Raw genomic sequence first — 12,205 nt, forward strand, 5'->3', positions numbered from 1 at the left:
TAGGCGTTGTAGAGGGGTGAGGTGGTGCTCAGGGATGCCAGGGCCAGATGAATGGAGGAAGGAGGAGAGGGGGTGCTCGGCATGGTCGGCATGGCCATGCACAAGCATGCTAGTGCTTGTCTCCTTAGGGTTCCTGTGCGTGGTGAGGCAGAGAGGGGGCAAGGGGACCAGATAGGGTAGTTAGGGCAGGTTAGGGTTGAGTAGAGTCACTATTTCAAATAGTGTTGTTTGTCCCCTATTTGTATTTCATCAAATTTTGCCCAAATTTGATTGAGTTCAAAAGGTTATAAAATTTGAAAGTGATGAGTGGAGTTGAGTTGTAAATGACCAGAGAGAAAGAGGTGTGGTGGTGGAATTTCCAAATTCAAAGAAATGCAAAACCACTAAGTTGGAGATTGTCCCAATTAACAAAAAGTGCCAACTTTGGATGAGCATAGTAGTTGATCTAAAAAGAATTTGGCATGGTGGTCTTTACAAAAAGTATTCAGCTTGATGTTGTCTTGGATGAGGTGCAAAGAGTTGACAAAGTTTAGTTTGAAAATGTTGAATTGCAAGGGCTCAAAGTGGTGACCAGATTGTAAATGGCAGTTTTGACCATAATCACATGTGATCACCAATTGAGTTTGAAAATCATTTGATTTGTGTTTCTTTGATTCAAAAAGTTGTAATAAGTGTTTAGTAACATTATTCAACTAATGGTGAAGACCAAAATGGTCTAGGGTCAAAATTTATAAAAATGGCATAAGCCATATGTGAGGGTTTTGTGAATTTCCAACTTTTATTCTTTTATTTTTCTTTGCTTCACTTTGACAAGAGTGAGGTTTATTTGGTGTTAGATTGAGTTGGGTGAAAGGTTCAAACCATTTTGAGGCAATGGGAGGGCCTAGGTCAAGATTTGATAATTTTGGCTAAGTGCCACATATGCCTCTATGCATATGTTGGATTTTATTTTGTTTCACACTTGAATTGGTTGGTAAGGGCTTTGTTGAGTGTGTTGAGGTATTTCAATTCATCTACTCAAGGTAGACAAAGCAAAGTTCATCATTTTCAAAAAGTAGCTATAGGCTTGCATATGCCTTTTTCTTAAATAAGATCTTTTCCTTTTATTTTGTTTTTCCAAAGATTGATGACAAGAGGGATGAGGTTTAGGGTTTAGTAAGTTTTGCAATGGTTCACTACTATTTAGCAAAGTAAGAAAGGTAGAGTTCAAAATTTACACATTAGGGCTACATGCCCACATATGTATTTTTCTTCTATTTTGGTTTCTCAAAAATAGGTCCAAAGGATTTTTGAGAAGGTTAGGGTTTAAGGTTTTTCTTATTTGATTTGTTTCTCTTTTATTTTATTTGGTTTGTGATCTTCACTTGATCACTTTAAGGTTTTAGGGTTTATCACATAAGCATAAAAACACTCATCATGGCAAAAACACAAGTAAAAGGTATGAGCACTATGCATAGCACTCTATGTGGGAAAAGTTTTTGTTGGTTCTCATTTTTGGAAAAAGGAAATTCATTCTCTCTTTGTTTTGAAATTTGGGGTGTTACAAACCCTTCCCCCTTAAACAAATCTCGTCCCGAGATTTTAAGAAAAGTTAGGTTACTAAGAGAGATTGGGCGATATGATTTAACAGGAAGACATACTTGGCATGGCCTGAGGTGCTTCTTGGGCTTCTGTGGCGGTCATGTTGTAGAAGCGGCCGTTGTTGTTCTGGTTCTTTCTTGCGGCAAAGCGGCGTTGGTTCTGAGCAGGTGCAGCGGTGTTGGCGGCAATCTTGGCGAGTCTCTTGGGGCACTCATTGGAGTAATGCCCAACCACTCCACACTCATAACAAGTGATGGTGGCCTTGTCCTTGTTGGCGACGGGGATGGCGTTGCTTCCAGTCCTAGGGCCAGTGTTGTTGTTGTTGTTCCCGTTGTTGTTGTTGCTGTTGGGGTTGGTGGTGTTGTTGTGATTGTTGTTGTTGTTGTTGCCTCCGGGCTTCGGGGGTCCCCCTTGGTTATTGGTGTAGTTTGGGGCGGTAAGTCTGGGCAGGGGGCTTGTTGTATTTTGGAGTAAATCCTCCCGATGAGTTGTTGCGGTACTTCTGGGTATTGCTGGACCCATGCTGGTTCATCATCCGGCGCTTGCGGTTCTCGTTGGCTTGGTGAAGCTTCCCTCCCATCTGGATGGCGGAGTCCACAAGGGCTTCTAAGTCAGCAAAGGGAATGTTGACCAGTACAGTCTGCATCTCGTCGTGGAGTCCATTCAGAAATCTTTCCTTCCGCTTCTCATTGGTGTCGGTTTCGTCCGGGGCGTACCTTGACAGAGTAAGGAATCTGTCGCGGTATTCTACCGCAGACATTCTGCCTTGCTTGAGTTCGCGGAACTCGTCTCTCATCATCTTGATCAGTCCTTGGGGCACATGGTACTTGCTAAACTTCAGCTTGAAGTCTTCCCAGGTCATCATCTGTCCAGCATTCATTGCGCGGGCGCTTGTCCACCAGGCTCTTGCAGGTCCTGACAGGTAGTGGGTGGCGAAGAGTACTTTCTTTGTGGCTTCAACATGTGCAACCTCGAGGTTGTTCTCCATTGTCTGGAGCCAGTCATCAGCATCGAGGGGCTCTTCGGTCTTGCTGAAAATAGGTGGGTTGGTGTTTTGAAAGTTCTTCAGTTTTGACCCAGGGTGGTCGTGGTTTCCATGGCCGTTGTTGTTCTGAGCAATCTGCTGCAGTGCAGCAATGTTGGCCTGGCGTTCAGCTCTCTCGGCTTCTCGGTCTGCCATCATCATCTCTAGCATCTGCATCATGGCGTCTTGGTTGGCGCTGCGGGTTGGTGGGGCCATCTGAACATCGGAGTGGATGATAAGATAAGAGGGAAATTTCTACGGTTTGTTTGAATTAAAGTTCACGAAGTTCAAAACTTGAAAATTTGAGTAGTGTTGAGGGGGTTGATGTCTACGGGTGCTTCTATTCTTGTAGACAGTGTTGGGCCTCCAAGAGCAGAGGTTTGTAGAACAACAACAAGTTTCCCTTAAGTGGATCACCCAAGGTTTATCGATCTCAGGGAGGAAGAGGTCAAAGATATCCCTCTCATGCAACCCTGCAACCACAAAGCAAGAAGTCTCTTGTGTCCCCAACACACCTAATAGGTGCACTAGTTCGGCGAAGAGATAGTAAAATACAAGTGGTATGAATGAATATGAGCAGTAGTAACGGCGCCAGAAAAGTGCTTGCTGGCGTGCAGTTGATGGTATTAATATTGCAGGAAGTAAAGATGCAGTAAAACAGTAAACAAGCAGCGATAGCAGTATTTAGGAACAAGGCCTAGGGATCATACTTTCACTAGTGGACACTCTCAACATTGATCACATAACAGAATAAATAGATAGATGCTAGACTCTACACCCTCTTGTTGGATGATGAACACCACTAACTGTGTAGGATTACACGAACCCTCAATGCCGGAGTTAACAAGCTCCACAATATTCAATGTTCATGTTTAAATAACCTTAGAGTGCATGACAGATCAACATAACCAAACCAAGTACTAACATAGCATGCACACTGTCACCTTCACACTACGAAAGGAGGAATAGATCACATCAATACTATCATAGCAATAGTTAACTTCATAATCTACAAGAGATCACAATCATAGCTCACGCCAAGTACTACACGATGCACACACTGTCACCATTACACCGTGCAGGAGGAATAAACTACTTTAATAACATCACTAGAGTAGCACATAGATGAATAGTGATACAAAGCTCATATGAATCTCAATCATGTAAGGCAGCTCATGAGATTATTGTATTGAAGTACATAGGAGAGAGATTAACTACATAGCTACCGGTACGGCCCCGAGCCTCGATGGAGAACTACTCCCTCCTCATGGGAGACAGCAGCGTTGATGAAGATGGCGGTGGTGTCGATGGAGGAGCCTTCCGGGGGCACTTCCCCGTCCCGGCGGCGTGCCGGAACAGAGACTCCTGTCCCCCAGATCTTGGCTTCGCGATGGCGGCGGCTCTGGAAGGTTTCTCGTACCGTGGCTTTTTCGTATCGAAGTTTTAGGTCGAGGGGGCTTAAATAGGCGAAGAGGCGGCGTCAGAAGGTCAACGAGGCGGTGACACGCTAGGGTGGCGCGGCCAGGGCCTGGGCCACGCCGCCCTATCATCTGGTGGGCCTGTGGCCCCCCTCTGGCGACTCTCGGGTGTTCTGGATGCTTCCGGGGATTCTAAGATGCTGGGCGTTGATTTCGTCCGATTCCGAGAATATTTCCTTAGTAGGATTTCTGAAACCAAAAACAGCAGAAAACAGCAACTGGCCCTTCGGCATCTCGTCAATAGGTTAGTTCCGGAAAACACATAAATATGACATAAAGTGTGCATAAAACATGTAGATATCATCAATAATGGGGCATGGAACATAAGAAATTATCGATACGTCGGAGACGTATCATGGGTAAAACCAACAACACTTTTTCATTCATACCAAACATCACACATTACAAATCTAACACACCGTTGGTTTGAAGAACCATTCATTCGCTCTACGATACAAGGGGATCCTGATACAACTCACACTGGGGTGATACTCCTCTTCGGGGTGGAATTCTTAGTCTTCACGAGTAATGTGCTTGGCGAGAGGCGAGGGCGTTGTCCAAATCCCTGCGGGTTTTGTACCGCCTGAAGTCCTAGTGCGCTACATAGGGGTTCATCTCCGTGTGTGGTGGCATGGTCATCGATCTTCCCATGGAGTCATGTCTTGGGTAGTAGATGAAGCGAGTGTTCTTGATCTTGTTCTCATTTTGTCCACACAGACGGGAAATTGCTTCTTGCATGGCTCTGACTAGTCCTTCCTTCCAAGTGTTTCCCGTTACAGAAAACCAGATGGTTTCCCATACCGGGGCTCCAAGCTTTCTTCTTAGATCAGTAGAAACTTCCCACCGAGGTGGTTCTCCGGAGTGGTTGTTGAGGGGTATTCCGAAGAACTCGAGATACGGGTGTCCTAGATATTCCACTAGTTGCTTCAAATCCTTTTCGAACCTTAGGTCGCCTCCGTGACCAAGCTGATGGAACTCCCATTGGTACTCCATCTGTGAGCAATTAGGATAAGTAAATTAATGAAGCGGTCAAGTGTGCAAAATTTTATGTAGAATCACCACGAAAGGTAGAGCATAGATTTCTCATTTTCTTGAAAAAGGTCTCAAAGATAAGAGTGAGAATAAGTTTTCACAAATATTCACTTCATTTTGAAACTAAGTTTTTCAGACGTCCATTCTAACTAGGGTCTCCTAAGGTCAAACAATGGCTCTGATACCAACTTGTCAACACCCGGATTTTTAAGTCCAGATGCCTGTTATGCCATACATCGCAATCCCAGGAATAATGTTGTTGCGAGACATAACAGTTGAATATCATAAGTCATCATTCATTACATACCATAGTCGTCTTACAAATAGATCACATGATCCAATATTACACAAATAGTTGATTTACTAATCAACGAACATACACCAGTTCATAGCGGAAGCGTAAAGATAAAGGGACTCTCTAGTCCACAGGCCAACGTCTGACGTCAGAAGATTCTCTAGTTGTCGTAGACATCTTGGTTGCCGTCATCTTGATAGTTCTGCTCCTCTTCATAGTCTGGCCATTTGAATAGCCAGGGACACAGCCGTGAGTACTTTAAAGTACTCGCAAACTAATACTAATGTAAGTACTAACAATTATAGTAAGGGGGTGCTAAGCTCTAGTTTATTTGCATAAAGCCAATTTTAGTTCACAAGTATTTGAGAAAAGACTTATTCATGTGCTAACTAACTCAAGTGGGAACATTAGTGTCATTCCCACAACATTGTTGTGATTCAAAGTCAAGTCACCAATTCACCATTCACTTCACCATCATTTTCAAAGATTTGACATCGGACACTGTATGGCCTTTCCAACCGTCCGTAACCGTGGACACGGCTATTCGAATAGATTTACACTCTGCAGAGGTTGCACACTTGTGCCACAACATTTGATTTCATCCGTCGGGATAACCCCGAATCATCGTAACACAGTACGCGGATCATCAACCATAACCTTTCACTTACAAATCCTAGTATGAGCACCTCTCCCCATGAGCTTGGCCTCCCAGTGAAGACCAACTGTCAACCTGGGAACTGCACAGGGCTTGGCCGTACAATTCACCTCAATTCACATCATTTCTCAACAACGGAGGCAGCCTCGGCATAACCCCTATGATGTGTGTTCAGAGGGAACCCATACTAAGAGGCATAAATTTCCAGTTAAGCCCTACCCATAATCAGGTATTGTGGGGGTACTAAATATTGGAAAGGTATCGCATTCAAACCAATATCAGTTTTATATCAAAAATCCCCATCTTCTCTTGGTCATATTCACCTTCAAAAATCATTCAATGGAATGACTCATCATTCCAAGGTTTCAAATTCAGTTCAAAGTCACATGTTCCCATCTAGAGTAGTTAAGTTTTAATACTTAGCAATAGCACTAATCATGAGGGGTGCTAATCTTGCTTGGCTAGCTTGAGACTAAATTAACTACTCTAGTAACCTTCTTTAACTTTGACCAAAGTTAACTATAAAAGCAACTCTTTGAATAAACAAGTAAAAACTTGTAAGGTAGAAACTTGGGATAGGCTTATGGTAAGAAAGGTAAAAATCATGGTGCCTTGCCCCAAGGGGCTTTGCACTTTGCAAGAATATTAGCTTGCCACAATAGAGCTTGCATTGGTGTTAGCTTGCCTTGGTGTTTGAGGTGATCAAAGTGCTCTTCCTCTTCTGGGTAGAATCCTTCCTCTTCCTGGTATTCTCCGGTACTAGCGTCTATACACGAATACGAGGATACAATCACCAAGCAATTCATGGGCTATTCTAAACATCACATGTATTCACACGAACTAATCTATTCACATCATTAAAACAATTTTGGAGTGAGGCCGGCTCAGGCGACACACCCAATCTTGGAAAAGGTTGAAGCAGAGGAAGAGGCGCCCGCGGATGCGGCGATTCCATGTGGCGGCCGCCCGGCTCAGGCGACACACCCAATCTTGGAAAAGGTCACCGATGATGGTCATTGGCGGAAGGAGGAGGTGGCCTCGGGGACGTGCTCGAGCTTTGGGGAGGAGGACGCGCTCGGGTGCTGCGGTAGCCGGATGCCGAGCTTGGAGACGGCCAAAGGAGCACCGGCGTGGCATGGCGGATGCAGGGGAGGGGAGCCGGAAGCAGGGGAATCGGGAGCCGAGCGTGGCTGCTCTCCGCTTTTTCGTGGCAGGGGACAAGGGAGAGGACCATCTCTCCTCGATTCCTCCGGCCAAAGGAGCACCGGAGACGCGGAGTCGGGTAGGGAGAGGGGAAAAGAGAGAAGGAAGAAGGTGGGTGGTGACCCTGACTAGTGGGCCCCACCGATTAGTCTGACTACCGCTATGCCCCTAGACTTTGAATATAAACACATGATTGAGGGGCTTTTCTTTTGCAAAAAATGCAATGCTGGAGACTGGTCAACTGAGTGACACGGGAGGAGATACATGGCTCTACAAGCTTCAGTGACCGTAGATGAAACACTCAAACGTATTCAGTAACCGTAAATTATGTATTTCATAGTATAGTGACCAAGGTGAGTAAGGGGGTCAAGTCCAGTGACCTTTGATGTATTTTACTCTATTAAATTTGTGAGGCCATTGGGCCGCACCGTTTTGACCGAGCGGATTACACGGAAACAGGGACGTATCAGCGTGATAGACCGGAGGTAGTAGAATAAACCGGACATTCACCTGCCAAAAAAAGGAAGGCATCCACACAAACCGGAAGCGACAGGAAATTTTTGGAAGGCAACCGGCAGGAAGCCAGTAACACCGATTAAAATGCCAAAGATAAAACGAAGGAAAGGAAAAAACCGTGCGCATCTACAATATAATGTGCACACCTGCAGTACAAAATCTCTTACGTGGCATAGCTATTTGAACATCTGAATGACAAAGTGCTTGACAATACAATATAACCAGAAGTTCTTCATACCCTTATTCAAGTAGTAGTATCTTTCCATAGAGCAACATACCCTGTAGTTCTTGTCTAATTTACGTCCGTGTTCCTGAACCATTTCCGCCAAGTAACAATAGAGATGACATACAACCTGTCATATAGCTTGTCAAGTAGCCCGAAATAAGCATACCTCCATCTTTTCTTAAAGACAAGTCCACAAAATACCATCCAAGCTCCTGCCACCAAACCAACAATTGATCCTAGAAGGAAATCCATTTGAGATGGATCACTGTTAGTTGGCAGATCTCCAGGGGGACCATGACATTGCCTTGGAATTGGATGTCCGCAAAGACCAGGATTGCCAATGTACATAGAAGCTAGATCATTTGTCTTGAGGACATCTAGTTGATGTCCGGTGGGTATTCTTCCCGATAGATTGTTGTATGATAAATTTAGATAGCTCAAGTATGTCAAATCTGACAATCCCTGAGGAATTTCACCATCAAGTTTGTTCTTTGAGAGATCAAGAGACTCCAACGATCGAAGGTTGCCAATCTTATTTGGGATATTTCCACTCAACAAGTTTGATGACAAGTTCAAATTTATGAGACCGACAAGGGAGCTTAGTTCCTTTGGGATTTCTCCCACTAAACTATTGCATGATAAATCAATGCTTCTCAAAAATATAGTATTCTCTCCATAGTCAAGCACTTGGCCTTTTATCACCACCGAGAAGCTATCATCATATAGTCCAGTAATTGTGAATCCAAACTTGTCATAATATATTTCTTCAAAAGGATTATCAGCTAATATACTATGAGAAGTAGTCAAAGCTTTCAAGTTTTCTAGATATTGTGGTATTGCTCCAGAAAAGTTATTATTGGATAGATCCAGAATACTAACATTGCCAAGTCCCAGTATTTCAATTGGAATGTGACCAGAAAAGTTATTCGATCCTAGCCTTAAAACAACCAAATTTGGCACAACTTCACTGATCCAACCAGGTAACTCTCCAGTGAATTTATTTCGAGTCAGGTCAAGGAAAATAAGATTCGGACATTGTAGTACAAACAAAGGAAATCCACCTGAAAGACTGTTGTTGCTTAGAAGGAGAGTAGTGAAATAATTCATGGAGTTGACTCTTGGAGAGTTGTTGCTAGATGGGTTCCATTGTGTCAACTCTTTTCTCCCACAATCAGGAAGTTCCATCGTAAGCAAATTGTTGGAAAGATCTAAGACCATCAGTTCTTGTAATGTACATATTGATGTCGGAATAGTCCCGGATATACAGTTGGAAAACAGAATTGCAAACTGCAAATGTGGAGCTTGGAAATTTGGTGCAAACCCATTTAAAGTGTTTTTGGAGATGTCCAATACCTCAATTGTTCTTGGTAACTTGGGTACCAAACCAGTCAATAGATTTGACTGCATACAGAGTGCAATCATTGACATGAAGTCCAGACTGAGTGGCAACTCGCCGCTAAGTTTGTTCAAAGAGATGTCTAAATATTCAGCCTTAGAAAAAGTAGTCCAAAACCAATCTGGAATCCTACCAAGTAGACCTGTGTTTTTTTTTTTTTTTTGACAATAAGTAGACCTGTGTTTGAAATATCAAGGTACATGATTCTCTCTTGTCGTTGAAACCACTTAGGAAACTGGGGACCCAAATGACAAGCTGACATCGATGCCCAAACCAAGTTGAATTGAGGTACCCAATGCGAGCCAATAGTGAATTCCAAATAATTATGAGATAAGTCAATGATCTTTAAATTCATCAAACCAGCAAGATGAACTTCTGATATTACACCCCTCAAGCTGTTGTTGCCGAGGTCTAAGACTGTCAAATTTCTAAGTGTGCCAATCTCCACAGGCACTGAACCGCTCAAATGGTTGCCACTGATTTCAAGCCGAATTAAGCTACTTAGGTTTGACACAAATTGTAATGTTGTGCCAGTGATGTTGGCACTCTTCATATTCAGCTCTTGCAAATTCTTCCAAGAACAATTGGGTATCCGATGTACAACCTCTGCTATGTCCCCGCCGATATTGTTGAAGCTGAGATTTAGAGACCTTAGATTACACATATTTTGCAGTGTTCCTGGTATCATCCCCTTGATGTTGTTATATGAAATGTCAAAGGTTTCTAACAAGGTCAAGTTGCCCAACTCGTCAGGAAATGTACCTGATAATTCACAACCCCATAAGCGTAGGCTCCTGAGGCTAGTTAGATCCCAGAACCAGTTGGGTGCTGCTGGACTGTTCAAAGAGTTATATGAGAGGTCAAGTTCCTCGAGAACTGTAAGGTTGTGGTGTACAAGTGATGATGGAGCATTAAGGCTACAGAAACGGAGAACCAATACTGCCAGATTAGGAAGGGCGTTAACCGTATGGAACCAGTGAACTGCTCCACTAAGGTTGACAGAGCCCATGTTAAGATGCTCTAGCGAGCGAAGACCGTCTACCCAAGATATGTCGTTTGAGTATAGAGGAGAAGGATGTGATAAGTCGCCCAGCATGTCAAGTTGTTCCAATTTGGAGAGGTTGCCTAGCTGAGGAGGCACTCTACCATAGAAACCCATGAAGGAGAGGTTGAGATACGTCAAACTCTGGAGTGAGCCCAGAAATCTCGGCATACCCATTTCATCTCCAAGGAAAATATTCCCGCTCAGGTCTAGATGCCTGAGACAATGTCGGAGAGCAAGCAGCGAAGAAGATACCTGTCCAACCAGCGAGTGCTGTTCATCAGGACCATTGAATTCACCCACTGGCGGAGAACGGTTGCGGAGGTCGAGCTTGATGACGTGGCCTGTCCGGCTGCTGCAGGTGACGCCGCTCCACTGGCAGCAGTCATGGTGTTCTTGCTGCCACGACACCAGGCGATTACCCGGGTCACTCGTGATGCCGTCCTTGAAGGAAAGCAGCGCGGCCCTCTCGGCGGGGATGCAGCTCCCGTTGGATGATTCGCTTGAGCCGTTGATAGAGGAGGTTGTAGCAAGGAAGTTTAGGAAGAGGAAGCTCGCTGCAGCCATGGCACGTATGGAGGGGACAGCGAACCAGATCATGGTGATGGTAAGTAGAATTCTACGGAATGATGAACTGCCAAAGGAGAAAAATGTGTGATGTATCTTGTAGGGAGCTACCAGCCACCACAACACAATAGTTGGACAAATGTGATTGTCGGTTTGTCACTCTCTTCTTGGCCGGAAAGACTTTTCCACACGGTTGGAATTATGGACGAGATTCACAGAAGAGCCCTGCTATACACAAGACGAATTCCGTCCGATACTCATACGATCCTGCGTAGCTGCGAATCTTCTCGCGCTGAGACAATGAAAGGCAAACACGCTTCAGGTCTGGGCTAAATATTTTTTTGTATTTTTTTTGCATAAAATCGTTGCAAATTTTTTTAAGCGGTATTTTGCACAATCACACACACCAAATATGGCGTTTCCATTCCAGGATTCCAGCATGCGGCAAAAGGCATAGTCGACGCGTGCACCCAACGACCTCCTGAGACCAACGATCTCCTGAAATTTCACCGCGCACACCCATCTCCATTTCCGCCTCCACTCTAGCACCGCCGCCACCCCTATTCCGTGCCGATTCCGCCGCCGCTGCCTTGCTCGCCGTGGTAGATCAGTGACGCGTCGGTACTCCAAAAAAATTTGGCGCGCCGACTGACATAGGCATCCCCAATGGGCCTGCTGAAGATGGTACCCGGGGTTTACTGAAGACCCACATAACTCGAAGAATAAAGAAGATTCGGAAGCCCAAGTTACTATTAAGGAAAGATAGATTTGTATTAGGAAGTACCACTTGTAATTTTACGGGACGGGTTAGAAACCCTCCCGGACTCTGTAACTTGTGTATTACGAAATCTCTCGGCTCCGCCTCCTATATAAGGGGGAGTCGAGGGACAAAGAGAGGATCGATTCATTGTTTCACGCAACCCTAGTTTTTACATTGTCGAGTACTTTTCGGCTGAAACCTTCGAGATCTACTTGCCCTCTACTTCCGACTAAAAACCTAGTCTACAATACATAGGTATTGATAGGTTAATCCCTTGTCAATTGGCGCCGTCTGTGGGAATTAGAGGTGTCAAGGATCTGATCTCGATGGCACATTCAAGATCGTCAACTTCGTCGGTAGCAAGCAACGCCATGGACAGAGGTAAACAGATCGAAACTGGTCTCGTTGATTTTGTTCCTCACCCGCCCTC

The 12,205-nt window shown here is 44.5% G+C and overlaps 1 protein-coding gene across 1 annotated transcript; it reads right to left on the minus strand.

Moving 5' to 3' along the window:
• Positions 1-7,947: 7,947 nt before the first annotated feature.
• On the minus strand, positions 7,948-11,168 carry LOC139832048 (receptor-like protein EIX1). Its single transcript, XM_071821456.1, has 2 exons — positions 9,584-11,168; positions 7,948-9,548 (listed from the first exon to the last, which is right to left on the minus strand). The coding sequence occupies exons 1-2, from the start codon at positions 11,046-11,048 to the stop codon at positions 8,077-8,079; spliced, it is 2,937 nt and encodes a 978-aa protein (XP_071677557.1). The 5' UTR covers positions 11,049-11,168; the 3' UTR covers positions 7,948-8,076.
• Positions 11,169-12,205: the final 1,037 nt, after the last annotated feature.

Source organism: Lolium perenne, chromosome 6 (genome assembly GCF_019359855.2).
Source record: "Lolium perenne isolate Kyuss_39 chromosome 6, Kyuss_2.0, whole genome shotgun sequence".
Taxonomy (NCBI): domain Eukaryota; kingdom Viridiplantae; phylum Streptophyta; class Magnoliopsida; order Poales; family Poaceae; genus Lolium; species Lolium perenne.